The 18,515-nt window shown below is 53.7% G+C and overlaps 1 protein-coding gene and 1 long non-coding RNA gene across 3 annotated transcripts; one reads left to right on the top strand and one right to left on the bottom strand.

Annotated features, from left to right (window-relative positions):
• The first annotated feature begins 7,736 nt into the window (after positions 1-7,736).
• Positions 7,737-11,504, top strand: LOC141567466 (uncharacterized). The gene is made up of 3 exons (XR_012490107.1): positions 7,737-8,941; positions 9,932-10,230; positions 11,372-11,504. It is a non-coding gene; the product is annotated as an uncharacterized LOC141567466 (long non-coding RNA).
• Positions 11,505-11,600: 96 nt separating this feature from the next.
• On the bottom strand, positions 11,601-17,312 carry SNAI3 (snail family transcriptional repressor 3). 2 transcript variants are annotated; one of them, XM_019742650.2, is made up of 4 exons: positions 17,172-17,312; positions 14,591-15,208; positions 12,241-12,445; positions 11,601-11,936 (listed from the first exon to the last, which is right to left on the bottom strand). In XM_019742650.2, exons 1-3 carry the CDS (start codon positions 17,245-17,247, stop codon positions 12,261-12,263), a joined length of 879 nt encoding a protein of 292 aa, XP_019598209.2. In that variant the 5' UTR covers positions 17,248-17,312; the 3' UTR covers positions 11,601-11,936; positions 12,241-12,260. The 2 variants fall into 2 exon arrangements, with proteins under 2 accessions (XP_019598209.2, XP_074170559.1); XM_074314458.1 differs by having other exon boundaries at positions 11,601-12,445.
• Between the last annotated feature and the right edge of the window lie 1,203 nt (positions 17,313-18,515).

Here is an 18,515-nt window from a genome sequence, read left to right as displayed (position 1 = left end):
GAAGCATCAAAAAATGAGCCCCCAGCCGCCACCCTTCACTGAGAGAACTCAGACCAGTTCTCCAAGGTCGCAGGTGCAAATGCCCCTCCAGGCGTCTGCCTGCAGGGATGCGGGTTGGGTGGTGGGCCCTGCTTTCTCTGTAGTCTTGACCGTGCACAGCGCTGCACATGTTCTGAATCTAGCTATTCTCACACACTATTGTATCTAAAGATCACTAATCTCTTCTTCACAGGATGAATTCAATGTCATGGGGATCCATGGCCTACTTGGCTGAGGCCAACTGTTTTCAGCAGCAAAGTATCTGCTGGTGTCCTGGGAATGGGGGGGTGGGAGAGGGGAGGCGGTTAGTAGGAGAAATGGAAACATAAGTGTTTAAAGAGAGCATGTGTCACAGACTGGTAGTGAAATGGACCTCACTTTACACTTCACGTGAGGACGAGTGTGAGGTCACCCCCTGACCTTCATATTTTCAGGCTTTCAAAGCATCCTCCCATTCTCTCCTTCAGGGAAGAGCGGCGTAACTTTCTAATAACCACAAACAGGTTCTAAAGCCTTCTGAGTCTTCTCAGAAGGTGTGCACGCTCCTCTGTGTGCATTCACAAACCTTTACTGGGGTGACTCTCCGGCAGGGCACAGTATCAGGTGAGAAGGTTGACGACCCAGTTGTGGAGATGAGACAACTCCTAAAAAGTGAACAACACACAGCAGAGACAGTGGTGCGAGAGGCCACAGGTGACGGCGGTGAGTTGCCAGAAGATGCTATAAATGCTGAGTTCCCACAGACATGGAGACGGGTCTGGCTTCTGTCTGGAGAATGACATGACTAGCACAGAGAATTGGTGACATGGATGAGCTGGAGTAAGGACTGTCTTTAGTCAGGAAGACCCCTACTGTGATGGTCTGTGACATATCTGTTGTGATGTGGATTTATGGTGGTCTGTGATATGTGACATCATAGACTACGCTAGTCTACACTAGGAGATCTGGAGCAGCAGTGGATGGGGCGATAAAAGGAGTTTGAGGGGCTGGCCTGGTGGCTCAGGTGGTTAGAGCTCCATGCTCCTAACTCCGAAGGCTGCCAGTTCGATTCCCACATGGGCCAGTGGGAACCACAGGGCTGCCAGTTCAATTCCTGGAGTCCTGCAAGGGATGGTGGGCTGTGACCCCTGCAACTATAAACGGCAACTGGACTGGGAGCTGAGCTGCGCCCTCCACAACTAAGACTAAAAGGACAACAACTTGACTTGGAAAAAGGCCCTGGAAGTACACACTGTTCCCCAATAAAGTCCTCTTCCCCTTCTCCAATAAAATCTTTAAAAAAAAAGAAAAAAGGAGTCTGAGGCCTCAGAAGTATGACGGGAAGAAAACGAGATAATGGTGAGGACCTGGCGGAGAGACTGAAGGAAAGAGATAGGTAACAGATCATGGCAAATTCCACACATAAAAATGCTAGAAAATGCCCTCACCTGTAGTGGCAGAAAATGGAGCAGTGGTTGCCAGCAGTGGGGCTCAAGCGGGATGGGGAGATAGATTGATTATAAGAGGCAGGAGGAAACTTACTGGAGTGGATATGTCTGTTATATTGAGTGGGGTGATGGTCTCACAGATGTGTACAGATGTCAGAGCTCGTTAAATTGTACACATAACGTGTGCACTTGTTCGTATGCCGGTTATACCACAGTAAGGCTGTGTCATTAAGCTGAGACTTTATATCTGAGCTACCCGGTGGATGGTTATGAATTGAGAGCTCAGAGAAGGGAGGGAATCTGGTGAATGGCTGGCTTTAGATTTACTGCCTTGAATGGGTTCTGGTTCTGAGGAGATCTAACATGCTCACCAGGTCAAGCCAGAGGTGTTGTCTTTGCTCAATGCTTATTTAAAAATATTTGCCCTTCAGTTTTGGAAGCAAAATGTACTCATTGAACCCGGCATAAACACATTGAAAATGGTGTTTTGGAACAAAGATCAGATGACCAGAAAGGCAGCACAAGAGTAAGTTACACAAGTGTAGACATGAAGCTGAGTTTGGAGGACGGAGGAATGTGTCCCTGATGAAACATTGAGCAGTGAGGCTCCCCTCCCCTGCTGTCATTTGATTCTTTATGTCTTTGTTAATCCATCCTCAAGTGCAGAACCAGGGACATCATTTGCAGGGCCCAGTGCACATTGAAAATGTGGGCCCTTTGTTCAAAATGTATGAAGAATTTCAAGATGACAGTAGCAGAGCGTTCACCCGAGCATGGCAGGGCCTCTACGTGACCTGTCACTGAGGAAGAGACTCGGAAGAAATTGTTTCTGCCAGTACCTTGACCCGAGGCCTAACCTTGTGTGTTTGCATGGTTCCTACTCCTCCCTTTTGAAATTACTGACATTTTTCAGTATTCCAGGTACTCCTTCATTCCACTTCTACATTCCATTCATAGCTGCCAGGTCTGCCTCTTTGGAGGAAGGGAAGCCAGAGTGAGCCCCTGCCGTGCCATTGGCCCGTGGGCCTCTCACAGGTCGCTGGCCTCTGAGCACTCCCATTTCCTACTGAATCCTTCTTTTTGGGAGCCTGTTAGGAGGTGACACGCCTGACTGGGAGCAAGGACTCAACAAACGGCAGTTGTCTCCCTTTTTTTATTTTCCATTAGCAGAGAGAGAACAGCAAAAGAGAAGACTTTATTTCTAGATTTTAATTTTATTTATTTATACTTAGGAATTAGTCTTGGGCACATGTGATCGGCGCAGGGTGAGGAATTGATGCCCTAGTCAGAGGTGCCAGGGAGCTTGTGTGACGGAATGGGACAGCCAGGAGGCTGGGGTGGTGGCCCTCACCGCCTGGAAAGCTGTCTCCCTGGAGGCACTGCTGGGGAAGAGGAGGGAAGGCTAGATGAGAGGCTTCTAAATCAGCTCCAGAGAAGGCAAGCACCTGGCTGTTGTAAAGGTGGGGAAGTCAGAGAACCCATCTGATCGGTTTCCCGCCCGTCCTCTGCACGAACTGTCTCTAGCAGGAAAGAGGCATGAGAAGGACCCTCAAATCTGGGCAAGACCGCTGGGGTCCAGTCCAGGTCCCAGCACTGTAGCTGGGAGACCCTGGGCAGGTCAATTCCCCTCCCACGCCTGTGCGTCCACCCCAGAGCTGAGGCTAGTGCAGCGCCACCCTCAGAGGGCTAAAGACTGCCTTCCGGGAATGGGCCTGGGGGCACAGCAGCCTCTGCGAGGCCACAGCAGTGTTTCATTTTTTAAGATTAAATGGTTCTGACAGGAAGCTCTTGTGGGCTGAATTGTATTCTCTGAAAATTCCTATGTTGAAGTCTTAACCCCCAGGACCTCAGAATGTGACTGTATTTGGAGATAGGGTCTTTCAAGGGGTAACTAAATTAAAAATGAGGCAGTGAGGTGGGTCCCAATGCACCATGACTGGGGAAAAGAAGAAAACAGGACACACACACACCCACACACAGGGATGACCTCGTGACACAGCTTGAGGATAGCATCTACAAGGCAAGAAGAGCAGTCTCAGGAGAAATCGGCCCTGCTGACACTTTGATCTAGGACTTCTGGCCTCCAGGATGGTGAGGAATGAATGAATGGGGTGCTTCGTCATGGCGGCCCTAGCAAATGGGTACAGAGATTATAATACGTTGTATTCCCCAAATGCTTAGGAATAAAGGCACAGAGCAGGCATATTGGTGCACACTTCACCACAGGTGGTGACAGGGACCCTCTGTGGTATCTGTACCTGCCTAACGGTGGCCCCTTAGCGTCAGTGCTCTTGCAGGCATTTTGGCAGATTATCAGAGGTGCCTTCCAGCTGCTGCCAGCATCTAGCAGCTAATCTTTCCTTGAAAGGCTTGTGGTTCCAACAGAAACGGTTGCCGTTCTGTAAACCAGAAAGACCAGAACAGTGAGTCATAGAATGTAGAGGGTTGAGCATTTATTGAGTATCTATTGTGTGCCAGGTGTTGTACTGGGCCACTTACCTGTTATTTAGGCTCCAAGCTGGGCTGTTGGTGTGTGTGTGTGTGGGGGGTTTGAGGGGAGAGGTGGGGGGCGGGGAGGCATCACACCTGGCTCAGGAGAAATCCTCTGCAAATTCAACTTTGGAGCCATTGCTCTGCCGCTGCCCTTTGACCTCCCTCTTTTCTCCTTCTTTGCTGTTTCTGTCTTGTTTCTCAAACCCTGATCAGCTCTGTAAGAGTTTGAGCATTTCCTTATTCCTTTTACTTCCCTCCAGCCTCGTTTTCCTTCTGTTTATCACACCTTCTCTTCCCCTAACCAGAGTGTGAAAGAGAACCTGCTTCCCACCCTTGAGTTCCAGAGCTCCAAAATACTCTTCCAGGTCCAGGCAGCTCCCCTTCCTGCATGTACTCCTGGCTGCCCTCTGAGCATCCCACCTCATGCCCTGGCCCCAGTTTAAAAAAGTGTCTGTCATCCTGATGTAGCACCCTAGTTCTGATTTCCAAATGGAAGGATAGCTCAGAATTTCTTACTGAGCAGCCAAGGTGACAGCCTCTCATGCTTACGTTTAAATCCCAGCTCTGCCACTGACCTGCTGTGTGACTAACAAGCTGCTTAACCTCTCCGTACCTCAGTTTCCTCACTTGTAGAAGAGGGAGAAGATAGCTCCTACCTCACAGAAAATAAAGCCTTAGGGTTCACGTCAGTGTCACGCCCGTGTCAATCCACAGCGAGGGCTGATGATTATCGGTCCCAAAGGAAGCTATGTGGGATGAGAGTGGTCGCCTATTCCGAAGAAACAGAATGTTCATTTGGTTAAATCATGAGTAACTCAGACGGCTTCTACAGCTTCCAGTTTTCCAAAACAAGGGCTCCAAACATGCCATCACTGACTGTACACACGTGGTGAGGAAACCTTGCCAGCTGGGGCCAGCTGACTGGCGTCACCACTCCACACTTGCCTTGGCGCCTCTCTACCTGAGCCACTCGCCATGGAAAGTATTTCCTTCATCAAGGGGACGTGCACCCAGCTCACTCGCCTTCAAATGCGCGCACATGTTGTCCTGCCCCACAGCCTGCCTGGATACAGCAACCCCACAGCTTGGTTCACACGGTCTGGGTAACAGGAGGCTGCTTGCCCTGCCTCCTGGGACTGGTGGTGGCCATTAAATTTGTGCTAAAGAGAGCAGATTCCTTTCCAAGGATGGGAAAAAGCCATGATTGTGAGATTAGCCCCAGAAATAGATTAAAGGGGGAAAAAAAACGGATTAAGACTGAGCCTTGCCCCGTTCTCTGTTTATAATCCCTCATTCCCTTGATGCTTGTCGAGAGTGTCTCTCCTCGATCAGATGCAGGTTAGGCACACGGGATAACAGAGGTTGCTATGAAACACGGGGTGGGGGGGTAATGGGAGAAGGTGGCCTTGGGCTTGATGCCAAGGATTGCAGTCTTGAACTTGAGACTGTGGCGACAGACAAGTCTGAGGTTGGAACACAGGCTTGGGGGTGGTTGTGGAGCTGCATTGGGGATGCAGGGTGAAGGGTGACTCGAAGATGGAAATGCAGGGCTAGACGGATTCCACAGTTGTCGGGCTGGGAAATCGCAAGACTATGAACTAAGGTGACGACCATGAGGATCGAGATGAAGAGGCTGGTCTGAAAGGCTCGGAGGTGAAGTGACTAGATGTTGGGGTCAGGAATGTGGGGGCTCCCTAGCAGTGAGGATCAGGCCATTCTCCTGCTGGTGCAGTGGGTCTCTCTTTGCACATGTGATGACGTCACATGGCCTCAGGGATTCATTTCCAGAGTCGGTGGACAAAGCCAAAAACACACATAGAATCACCTCTAATCATCCCTAAAGTCACCCATGAAACAGCAGAACCATCTCGCTGAGGCCGGTGGTGCAAGCTTATCTTCTAGCGCTGGGCGGTTGCTATTTCTTTGGCATCAGTGGGTTCATGTTTACACATGAGAATCACACGTGGAATACTGGTTATCAAGCTTTGTCTCAAACCCCTTTCACACTCTTCAAAATTACTGAGGACCCCAAGAGCTATTATTTATGTGGGGTACATCTATTTAATATTTACCCATATTGGAAATTAAAATTGATACATTTTTTAAAAGATTTGCTAAGTTTATTTAAAGCCACCATTAATGAACCCATCACAACATTTTTGTGAAAAATAACTATTTTCTGAAACAAAGTTTTACTGTGTTTCCCTGAAAATAAGACCTAGCTGGACAATCAGCTTCTTTGGAGCAAAAATTAATATAAGACCTGGTCTTATTTTACTATAAGACCAGGTATAATTATAATATAATACAACATAATATAATATAAAATACTGGGTCTTATATTAATTTTTGCTCCAAAAGACGTATTAGAGCTGATTGATTGTCTGGCTAGGTCTTATTTTCGGGGAAACACGGTAGTGAGTTCAATGGCTGTGTTTGCATTTTTGTGAATCTCCGTAGTGTCTGCCTTCATAGATAGCAGCTGGGCTCCTCTCTCTACTTCTGCCTTTGGTGGACGCAATGGTGGGTGCAATCTCAGCCTCTCTTTTTGACCAATTCATAACAGTTGCATTCATTTCTAATCCCCCTTCTTTTGCCTCCCCCCCACCACTCTGGTTCAAGCCGTTGTTTCTCAGCCTAGTTGTGTAGGACACAGCTCCTGGCCCATGCTGGTATCGTGGGCCTTGCACTCCCCCCGGCTGAGGCAGTCGGTTGCTGGTTGTTGGTCGGCCGCTCACAGCAGCTCTCGGCAGCTCTTGCTGGCTGCCGGCTGCTCACGCTGGCTGCCAGCCACTCACGCTGGCCACCGGCCACTCATGGCGGCACACGGTAGCCTACGGCAGCATACGGCAGCTCATGCCAACCTCCGGCTGCTCACAGCAGCCCAGCTCCAGGGAGAGCTGTTGTTCACAATCTTAGCTGTAGAGGGCGCAGCTCACTGGCCCATGTGGGAATCGAACCCGCGGCCTTCAGCTTTAGGAGCACGGCGCTCCAACCACCTGAGACACCCGGCTGGCCCAACAGTTGCCATTTCAAAAGGTAAATATGCAGATATCACAGAAGAGTCCTCTGTGATCCCATTACCACCTTCACGCCTCTCATCTAAAGCATGATCCATAAAGGTGTCACTTGTGTAACTTTCATCTGAGTTACCCATAAAGGCCTGTTTCCTGGAGAAGGGAGTAGAGGCTGGTGTTTTGAGTTAGGTAAGCAAAACTGAAGTGATTAAGGACCAGTTACATCCAATCCTTACAGGGAGAACCAAGGAGAGAAAACAGAAGGTGTTCTGAGGGATAGAAGTGTGGGGAAGAGGAGGCGATGGGTGCTCCCAGGTCAACCTGGGGTCAACCTGGGGGAGAGCAGGCTGTAAAAGTGACGTGGGGGGTGCGGGGGGGGAGGGGCAGCATTGACTGACATGGTGGGAAGGTGGCCTCTAATTTCAGGATATCCAAAGATGGTTCATGCTCACTTGACAGGAGGGACCCTAGTCTGAATCCCTGCTCGTCACCCCTCCCTCCCTTCGCACCCTCCGTTTACTTCAGCTCTACCCAGTGCTCTGCTGGCACCTACAGATGCCCTGGACAGGTGCCAGGCTAGCTCTCAGACAGCTTATGGGTTGGGCCTGGGCAGCTGGGAGGAGGGTGTTACGCTAGCCAGAACTTGGTGATCAAGAAATGGACAGAGAGTCTAAGAGGAGTTAAGGTTGAGGGTTTGTCCAAAGTTAGCAATTATATTTTATTTTCGGTATCCTAAGTGCCTTTTTTTTTACGATTATGTTTACTTGACATTCTCCTGAATTCTGAAATAGAGGTCAGCATGATTCCTTTTTCACAGACACAGAAACCAAAGCTTCATAATGGAATTGGCTCAACCCCAGCAGAAGCACAGCACTGGAATCAGAGCGCCTCCCTTCTGGATCTGGCAAGCACACCCTTGTTTGCCCATAGAGCCCTGCAGACTCCCCAGCTCAAGGGGAGGGTGCTGCCCACGCCCTGCACCACCTCCAGCCTCTCTCTGAGTCCGCTGAATCTTGGCAGCCGAGGTGCTCTCCCTGGAATGTTCTGCCATCCACAAGGTGATGAAGGCCTGGAAACTTTTGTTCCACTGAACTTTGCCAGGGAGCTATACTTAGCCACCAAGTGGAGGCCAGGAGTGGGTTCTCTGAATATAGATAGTAACAAGTGGGCTATTTTCAAATTCCCAGAGAACCCCCAGAATATTTGGGGCCAAAACGTTATTTATAGAGCCCTTTGGGCTCTGGAAGAGAAAGCATCACCTAAATGGGTCTGCCGTTTCAAGAGAGAGGTTTCTTTCAATGGGGTGGGGGGAGGGACCCAGCCACTGAGCAACTGGATGGATGTCCCTCTCACACCTGTTTCCAGGGATTGAGCTCATGGAGGCCAGGCACTCGCATGAGTCAGAAAAGAGTGGAGGTCTGTTGTGCCCCATTTTCTCTCCTGCGCACTCCGGTGCTGACCCTGTCTGCCTGTCACGTGCCATCCTAGGAGCACTTTTCGTGCTGTGAAGCTGTTGTCCCCAACTTGGGAGAGCCCATTACATGGTTTTTCTCTTGTCTGGAATCCTCTTGATTTCTTAGGCTCCTGCTTTCACCCAGACTTAACTCGGGCTGCAGCGAAAACACCTGCTTCCAATTCCATAGGTCCTGGGCTCTTATCCCTCCCTCACCGCCGCTCCCACCTTGGACAGAGATTCTGAAAACACGCCTGGAGTCGTTCAATCGAAAGGCCTTTTTTAGGGAGAAGAGTGGCAATGTGCTGAGTTAAGATTTGGGTAGGAGAAAGTGGGCCTGTAGGTGGAGGGACCAAATAGCAGACCCCAAGAACTGGCCATGTCAACGTCATCCAGGAATGAATGCGAACGAGCCTTAGACCCCTTTCTGATTCTCATTCTATAGGTGTGGGGAGAGGGCTCCAGAATCCCAAATGTTAAATGGGCATCCTGGATTAATTCTGATGGTCAGGGTAAGTAACATGGAAAGGCAAGACGGGGTGGGAAGCTGTCAGCTCCGAGGGTGTGGTGGGTGGCGTGGCCCACGGGGGACATGGCAGCCTCCCAGTCTGACTGTAGCCGACAGGCTCCGAGTGGGATGTCCCCCATTCATTCTGTATCGGTTTCCTGGCAGGTGCCTGGGCCTTTCCTCACCCCTCTGCCAATCGACCCTTCACTACCCCTGCCCTGTGCCAGCCCAGATATAAATATAAGAGCATTTTCCATGGTCCGGCACAGAAGGGCAAACACTCGACTTTATTTTAGGCCTGTGAAATTCCCTTCCTTCATACCCAACAGGTGCATCGCCTCATTTAGATATTGGGGCCCAGAAATAGAACACAATTTACAATATAGCTTCCTTCAGGCATCTGGATGCTAAAAAAAAAAAAGTCCCGTGAACTGGCTGGGCACAGCACAAACCCTGGCTGGAGCTTTCATCTTTGCCAGGATTGGGGAGAGGCACTCACCCCCAGGCAGCTTGACCCCACTTGGCAGAGGGGCCAAGCACCTCGGGAGACAGTGTGGGGGGGCTGGGTCATCCTGTTAGGTCACAGGCGTGTTCTCAGCCCTGCAGGGTTCCCTGGTAGGACAATGGAGAAGGAGGAGAGGGGCAGGCACAGACACTAGCGAGGGGCTGGGTGCTGGGCAGGGGCGCTCAGACCTTTGGAGGTGTTTCTAGTAACTGTCAGTCAGAATCCACTGCCCCCCTCCATCCTTTGTGGACTGGGGGAGACGAGGAGCCGGCTCTCCTTCCTTAAGCCCCAAGCACAGGGACACACCTGGCAAAACTATGTATTCTCATCAGATATTGGGGGTGGGGAATGTTGTCCCTCCAATTTATATGAAGTCTTAACCCCCAGTACCTGAGAATGTGGCCTTATTTGGAAATAGGGTCATCGCAGATATAAGTCACAGGAGATCCTTAGGGTGGGTCCTAACCCAATATAACATGTTTCCTTAAGAAAGGGGGAAATTTGGACACAGACAGACGCACACAGGGAGGACGCCATGTGAAGATGGAGGCAGAGATGGGATGATGCTTCTACAAGCCAGGAAGCACCAAAGATTGCCAGCAAACCAGCAGGAGTGGGGAGAGAGGCCTGGGCAGACTCTCCCTCACAGCCCCAGAAGGAACCAGCCCTGCCAGCACCTTGGTCTCGGACTTCTGGCCTCCGGGACTGTGGGAGAATACATTTCTGCTGTTGGAGCTGCCCAGTGTGTGAGACTTTGTTACAGCAGCCACGGCAAACTGATACATAAGGTAAATGGCACATTCCCAGCTTCAGAAGTGTCTTCATTCCACCGGCTGAAATGGTCTTGTGTAGGCCGGGCAGGGGCTCTCCTGGGTGGTCTGTTTCACTGAGGTCACCTTGGTCCAGAGAAGCCCAAGACCAAGGTCAAGTCTCCTCTGGGATGCCCTCAAGGCCCGTCTGACGGTCATCATCAAACCAGCCACCCAGAGTCCTTCATCCCCTGATAAAGCATCAGGTGGAATCTACAGTGGGGACGGCCAGGACTGGGGCTGCAGCAGCAGGTGGCTGCAGAGTGAGGGCCTTGGCGCTTGGTGTGGTCCCAGTGAATGCTCCTGAATGTTGTCACATGCAGAGGCGGCTCAGCAGGTCTGAGGCTCAGGCCTGAGAGAGGGCGGCCTCTTTCTGTGTGGCTCCATTCCAGGTCCAGGTCCAGGGGGCCTAACTCTGTCCCCTGGCTAGAGCCAGGAGTGGAGCTGCTGACAGCAGGCCATCCCTCTTGCAGAGAGGAGCAGGTGTCCCCACCCAACGTCAAGGACTCCGTCTCTGCTAGACCCGGGCCTCTTTTGGCCTGGATGCTACCCTCTCTCCAGGGTCCCACTGGAGACAGTTAAGACACACTGGTAAGAAGTGGGACCAGCCTAGCGGGTGACCTAGAGGCGAGAGGAGGCCACCTATGAGAAAGAAATGATGCCACTGTGCTGGCAGTGGGTGCAGGACACTGGGCCAGGGGGTTCTTAGGTGTTCGCATCTGAGTTGGCTTGGGAAGGCGTGGGTATCCAGGCAGGGTCGCTCGCTCCGTTCATAGATGCCCACGGCCTCAGGAGAGGGTGTGCAGACAAAAGGTGACAGTACTGTGGGAAGGTGTGGAGACGCAGCCCCTCGGCGAGATGGTGCAATGAAGACACGTCCTGTGGTCTCAGTGGAGAGGTGTGCAGATACCAGACTGATTCTCTTTTCTTAGGCCTTGCGGGGAGGAACACCCTGCCATGCAGCACCTGTAGCCCCCACCCATGGCCTTTTCTCCTGGCCTTGGTGTCCTTACACTTCTTCTCTTGCAAGCCCTCACTCACCCCCAGCCTGAGTGCATGTCCTTCAGTCATTCTTCCATGATGTTTAATGTGTTCCCATCTCCTGTCTCTTTTCTTCCAGAAGGCACCTTTACTCACCTGGATCCTGCCTCCCGCAGCCTTGCTCCCCATCCCATCACAACGTCACAGCATCACAGCTCGATGCCCTGACCTGTCTCGCCCTCCTCTGGCCCCAGAAGGGCCCAGTTATCCAGGAATCCTGTTGCTTCTGGAGGATTTCCCAGAGCTTGGCCTCCTCTGTAGACACGGGGCTGGGAAGACGCAGACCCCCCGAGTACATAACAGGCCTGAGTGCATGGACTCTTTATTGCCTCACAATTATGGGTGGGGGCCTCGCTGTGGGTCCCCCCAGTGCTGCTCAATCTCAGGGACAGCCTAGTGAGGTAGGGAGGGTGTGTGTGACATGAGGCAGCGTGGCCCATATCCCAAAGCAAAGGCAGGTGGAGGTGAGCCTTGAGGTAGCTCTGCCCATGAGGGCTAGACTGTGCAATGCACTCAGCACACGTTAGACTGTTCCTGTGGAGTTGCAGAGATCCAAAGGCAGCCCCGCTCGTCAGTTTAATGGCAGGAATTGTCTACATTGGCGACAGTCTCCCAACAGTCTTTAAGTCTTGGGGAAATAGAACCTGAAAATAAAATGGTGGTTCTTGTTTCGATGCAAGTTGTCCCTGGGAGAGAAGTGCCTTCTAAGTGGGCAGAGTGGAGCGGGAGACGTGCACGAGCCCCTGCTCACTCTATCGGCCTGCTGGGCTGCTCTGGTTCTGAGTGGATGGAAGCAGGCTGCAGTGGGCCGGAGAACGCGCCTGAGAGTGGGCGGCTGGGCTCCTGCCCTCCCAGGATGCCTGGCTCCTCTGGGCACATGAGGCAGCACGGGCCTGCCAAGAGGGGTGCTAGCCATGGACTCTCGGGGTGAGGTCCTGGCCCTCCTACCTGCACCAAACCCATGCCTCTCAGGGGCCAGGGCAGCAGCAGCCAGATTCCTCGTGCCGCGCCAAGAGTGACATGCGGGAGAAGGTCTTGGCGCAGCGCTTGCACTGGTATTTCTTGGTGTCAGAGTGCGTCTGCAGGTGGGCCCGGAGATTGGAGCGGTCGGCGAAGGCCCTGCTGCAGTGAGAGCAGGCATAGGGCTTCTCCCCTGGGGGAGGAAGAGGGGAGGGCCAGGTGAGTGACTGCCTGGGGTGTCCTGGGACAGCGGCCCCAGGGTTCAAGTGTCCCTGTTTATGAATGAATAACCCATCCTTACCCCCTCCAAATGCTCACCCAAATCGAATGCATTTATCTTCGTCACCCCCTCCCTCGGATGTAAGTGATGGGGACTTAGCCCCTATGCTAGGAGGCGACGCTGAGGCTGAGAGGCCACAGGAGCACCCACGGCTGGGGCCGCTTGGTGCCGGGGTGGAATAATACACTAACCCTTCCTAAGAGCAAAGGTCTAGCATAGCTCTTTGCTACACCTACCACCACAGCTGCTAGATCTTTCTCTGTTTCTGCCAGAGCTCTCCCTGGGGCCCTTTCCCACCCAGATCTGGATGTGAGAAGCACGGGCACCTTCGGGCAGCTCGTACCTGCCCACTGAAGGCCAGTGGTGGAGACTGGCCAGGCTCCCACAGAGTCTACCATGAAGGCAAGCCGGCAGGAGTGAGCCCTGGTCCTGCATGGAAGGCAGGCATTTAGGAATGGCTAACCTCCTTGTAGCCTCCAGGCCACCTCCAATCAGGTGACCAGAGATTTGGACAAAGTCTTTCTCTTGGGACCTTGGCCCCCAGGACAACTCTGACAAGTATAAAAGGAAAGGTCACTGAAAGTCACCTGTTCTCCTCTGCCCGTGTAGCGTGGCATCCAGTCCTGTAGCCCTACAGAGTCCTGAGAGGCACCAGCCTGCAGCCCCCGCTGCCTGACACGTGGGCACACTCCCAGCCTGGCAGCCTCCTCAGGGACCTCCCACCCCCTGGCTCCCAGGCCAAGAGCACTGAGCCTCTGACGGAGTGACATCCTCAGCGAAAGGGCAAGGAAAACCAGATGGGATTTCCAGCCTGGAAAAAGGCTCCTTTCCAGCAAAACCCTTCTTTCCAGTCTCCACCCAGGTGTGACTCAGAAGATTCTAGTCACTGAGCCATGACTTAGGATTACGGAGGCTCCGGTTATAGAAAGTGTGTATTGCAACTGTGGGCCTATAATCAGGACCCAAGTCATACTCCGGGAGCTCTGTCTCTCTGTTCCTCTCTCCCACCCTGGACTGTGTGCTTGATAAAGTCCCGGGCTCCGAGCAAAGCCCTGAGCTGAGGTCCAGTTCAGCCACCGGTTGCCCTGGGCAGGGCAGGCCCCTTCTGCTCTTCCGGGGCACTATTTTGTAATCTACAGAATGAAAAGCCTGAAGTTCGTAGGCCTCCTTCAGCTCCATGCCCACATCCCTCTCCTTCCTCTGTTGCTGTCTTTGTCTCCTCTCCACAGCTGCTCTTCTCTCCTTTGCTTCCTGTGGGCTGCTGGCCACCCTCTCACCCAGATAGGTTTGCTCCAGGTCGCCAAATCCTGAGTGACATCCCAGCTGTTATTTCTACCCTTCATATAGGCTGTGACCCCTATGGTTCTCACCGCCAGGCCAAGCCTTTCTTGCTCCCCTATCTCGCTGCTCCAGAGTTCTGGAAGGCCATGGAATGTGAGAAGTCAGATCCCGCTGAAACCCTGTACATCCTGCATTTTGCCAGGTGTTATGAGTTCAATTGTGTCCCCCCGAAAGATAGACATCCTAGTCCTAAACCCCAGTACCTGTGGATGTGACCTTAATTGGAAACAGGGGCTTTGCAGATGTCATCAGGTTAAAATGGGGTCATGCTGCAGTTTGTGGGTCCTGATTCAATATGATCGGTGTCCTTATAACAAGAGGGAAATCTGGACACAGACACACAGGGAGGGGTGGCCCCATGAAGATGGAAGCGGAGTTTGGAGTGATGAGGCCACAAGCCAAAGAATGCCTGGAACCCCCAGGAGCTGGAAGAGGCAGGAAGGATTCTTCTCTAGAACCTTTGGAGGGAGGCAGCCCTGGGACACCTGGATTTTAGGCTTCCGGCCTCCAGACAGCGTAAGAGGACATTTGTGATATTTTGAGCCTCCCAGATTGTGGGACTTTATGCTGCAGCCCAAGACATGGATCCACTGGAAAGCAGAAGCTGTGTGAATGTCCATTCTCTTGTTCATAAAATCACCCCTCCCCTCTTTCTAACCCCCACGTCCCACCCCCACTCCTACCCAGATCTCTCTTGTGGACCCAACGATGTCCTACCTGTGTGGGTCCGGATGTGACCCTGGAGCAGCCAGGGCCTGGAGAAGGCCTTGCCGCAGATGGCACAAATGCAGGGCAGTGTGTGCGTGCGGATGTGCATTTTGAGGGCGCCCAAGCTGGCATACTCTTTGTCGCAGTATTTGCAGGTGAAGCAGCGCTGAGCCTCCAGGTGGCAGTGAAGCTGCCGGTGCCTGGCCAGCCCGGCCAGCGTGTGGTAGGGCTTATGGCAGTGGAGGCACTGGAAGCCCCCTGGGGGGCAGAGGGCCTGCTCAGCCCCTAGCAGTCTGTCTGGAGCCTGGTCTCCATCTGAGCCCAGGATCGGGGGCCACCGTGTGGGCAGAACCAGCAGTGGGGGCAGGTTGAGGTGGTTCAGGCTGTCTTTGAGGGGTACACTGGGGCCCCGGCCAGCCCAAGGGTCCACCCGGCTGACTTCCAGGGGGTCTGGCTGAAAGGCCCCCCGAGCTTCCTCGTTACATGGGAGGGGCAGGGAGATGCAGGTGATGATGGAGGTGTGGTCCCAGGGCTGGGCAGGGTCACCAGGTGTCGGAGGGGCCGCCTTGTCTGGGAGGAGGAAGGGCACCACCAGCCCCCCGCAGGCAGAGCAGGCACCATTGATTTCTAGAAGGGCAGAGGGAGAGACAACGGAAAGGTGAAGACTGAGTCCCAACACATTTTGTTCTCAAACTCGTATCTTGTGTCCAATCTCAAGCCCATCTTCTAGGCAATCAGCAGCTTGACATGAAGGGAAAGGCCTGAAAGATGGAGGCATTGGCTAGGACACCACGGGATCTAGAGGAGGAATCTCAGTTCCTTTTTAACAACAAAGAAAGAGGAATATCTTACAGGATCCCACAACAGCCCTCCTGAAGGCTCCTCCTGGAAGGCGCCCTCACTGCCAGGCAGGGCGGGCCTTCTCTCTGGGCCCCTGTCGCACCTCAGGACCAGCTCACAGTGCATCCCCCAGGCTCTCTCACACAGTGTTAATTCAGAGCACCTGGCAGTGGGCCGCCACATGTGAAGTAACTAATTAGCTTCCAGTCACCTCTTGGTCACCCCTCACCATCATGACACGGTGCACACAGCCTCCTGCTAATGTTCCCGGGTCCAGAGGGGCTGCCTCCTGGATGGAGCTGCTCTCAGCCTGTTGCTCCAGTATTTGTGAGCCAGCATGCCCCATGCTTGACCCGGAGGAGAATGGCAGGACCCAAAAATAAACAGGTTATCAGGTGAGAGTTAAATTCTGCATCTCCCCAAAGCCCACCTCTCCAAACAGCCCACAACCCATTTCTTATTCTTTATGTGCTGAAATAAACCTCTGGCTCTGGTTGAGGGAGAAAAGAGAGGAGGAGGGTAGCAGAGAGCGCTGACGGACGGTGAGGCTGTTCTCCACCAGTCCATTGCTGGGCCTTGCACAGCTGCCTGAATTTGCACAAATGGTGAAGTAGGGCACCCTATAGGACTGGACTCTACACAATGGTTTTTAAACTTTTAAAACTATGACCCATGTAAATTCAATTTTCCATCATACATATATGAAACAGAAGTTTCTTTGACTAGGAGCACTGCTCTCTGATGGTTTCTGTTCTATTTTATATTAATAAAATTGCTGGTGGTGCCTCTTGATTTCAGGACGCAGAGGTGAGGCGCCTGGTCCTGGAAGGCGCCCCCTGGTGGCAGCCAGGCCTCAGTACCGGTCAGCGATTCCCTCCCCATGCTGGGTTCTGAGAGCGCTAAAGGCTCCGAGGGGGCCCGGCTGGGTGTTCTGGCCTCCGCAGTGTCGCTTCTTCCTCTCTCCTCCTCTGAATCACAGAGCAGTCCCCAGGGTGTCTTCGCCTCAAGAAGCTGCCGAGCTATCTCAGACAGCTCTGACCATTCTAGAGTCCTTTGCCCTGGGACCTCCTCATGTCCCCGTGCCTAGCAGAGAATGAGAATAAGGGGACTGGGCTGGGTCCTGGAATTCCGTCTCCCCACAGAGCCCCTAGGGTGAGGATTGCAGCCTCTTAGCCCAGCCTGCCCTGGGCAACCTCCACTGGGATTAGGGGAGGTCGGAAGGAGGGAGAACCTCTGAAGGATGAGGAGACGCTGGAGGGGCCCGCACAATGCTGGACGAGATGGGTCTCGGCACCATAGAGCCCATGGTCACTCTTCGCGTCCCCTGTGGTCACCACCCAAGCCAGGATGCTCCGTAGGAGCCCATGTACGGCAGCCCCAGGTGGCCCTCGGTCTCTCCCCCCACCATCCCTCGGACCCTGCCCAAACCTCCTGCCCCAGGAAGACAGCTCCGGGTTCCTTTAGCTGGGATGGGCGCGCCAGGTCATAGGGGGAGAGCCCAGAGAGTGACTAGAAACTTCTCTAAGTGGGGAGAGAATCCCCACCCGCTCCGCCTGACTCGGGCCACCTACCTGCCTCCAGCCCTGGGGCCTCGGCCCTAGCCGAGCAGGCAAGCCAACTCTCTCCTCCCACCTAAGATAGGTGCCACCCCCCCCACCCCCCAACACACACACACCCCGACCCCGCTTCCCCTCCTGCCCCGCGGGAGTCCGAGCCCTGGGCGAGGGCTAAGGACTCAGGCAGCCCCTACCTCTCTGCGTCTCCAGCTGCCCGTAGTTGGGGACCCTGTGGCTGGAGTGCGTTTTTACCAAGAAAGAGCGCGGCATGGTTCTTCGCGGGCGCGGGCTCCACTTGCAAGTCCACCGGCGCGGGTCAGCAGCGCCGCGGCAGGTGCCGGCAGGGTCAGGCTTATTAGCATAGCGCACCGCCTCGGCCAACCAGCAAGCTGCGCGGCCGGGGCGGGGCGGAACCGCGGGATGGGGCTCAGGCCATGCCCAGGACAGGTGCGCGGCGTGGGGGCGGTGGCGCGTGGCTGGCGTGTTCTGCCCACGGGACTTCCCTGGCGCGCGCCGCGAGTCACGCCGACCCCCTGGGGCCTGGCAGACCCAGTCGCCACCGACTAAAGGGCAGAGGTCAGGGCTGGATTGAAATCCAGCCGGCTTCAGTGCACACGGCTGGCGTGGGAGCGTGTGGGGAACCCAGGCTGCGAGAACCCTTGCTCCCTTCTGTTACAACCGCCCCACCTTCTGTGCAAACCCGCAACGGTAGGAGTGGCCCTTTCCTGGTGGACCCCTTCCCTGTGGAGACACTTCGTTAGGAATTGGCCCCAGGTACCCAGAAAACTCATTTGGTGGGAGAAAGGACACAGCCTGGAATTTTGAGGGGTTAAGCGAAGTTTTATCGGAGGGCAAAGCCTGTGCACTCTACAACAGCTTGTCTGTGACGCTGGGCAGCCATGTCCCTCCTTCAGTGTCCTTTGGAATTTTCAGTGTCACAGAGAGCTGGGTGAGTCAGGTCTGGGTGTCTGGTCCCTTTTGATGTGGACTTTTCATGAGTTCAGGGGTCAGATGGGGCCGTCTCTGCATCCTGAGAGCCACAGGGTGTTCCCATGGCTGTGCAGCAGGCCTGCCTTCCCTGCAGAGCCTTTTGAGGCACAGATGCTGCATACAGCCTGGTGCTCTTTGCCAGCTGTGGGCTTGGGGGGCATGGTGGGGACGGTGGTGAGTCTGTAGAAGAACCCTCGCAGAGACAGTGGGAAGGAGGCCCGTGTCACACAATGGCTTATGTTCCCACAGTTTTGCAGATGAGAAAACTGAGGCTCTGAGAGGCTGAGAAGTGGTAGAATTGGGACCCAGGCCCGCAGTTCCAGCCTTACCCAAGGTGTGTGCACCCAGTCTGTTGCTTGGTGAGGGCACGTGGAAGGACAGAGGAAGTGCATGGATTGGAGAAGGGGAGAGTGTGTCCTGTGGGCCATGGCCTGGCACCACTCTGCCACGCGTGTGGCTTTCAGAGGACATGTGGCTGCCTTCTGCTTATTCACCTGTTCCTGGGCCTGGAAAGGTTTCTATTTATACCCTCTCTTTTTTCTCTCTCC

The sequence above is a fragment of the Rhinolophus sinicus genome, linkage group LG11, assembly GCF_036562045.2.
Source record: "Rhinolophus sinicus isolate RSC01 linkage group LG11, ASM3656204v1, whole genome shotgun sequence".
Lineage (NCBI taxonomy): Eukaryota > Metazoa > Chordata > Mammalia > Chiroptera > Rhinolophidae > Rhinolophus > Rhinolophus sinicus.
This window is presented reverse-complemented; position numbering and strand designations above follow the sequence as displayed.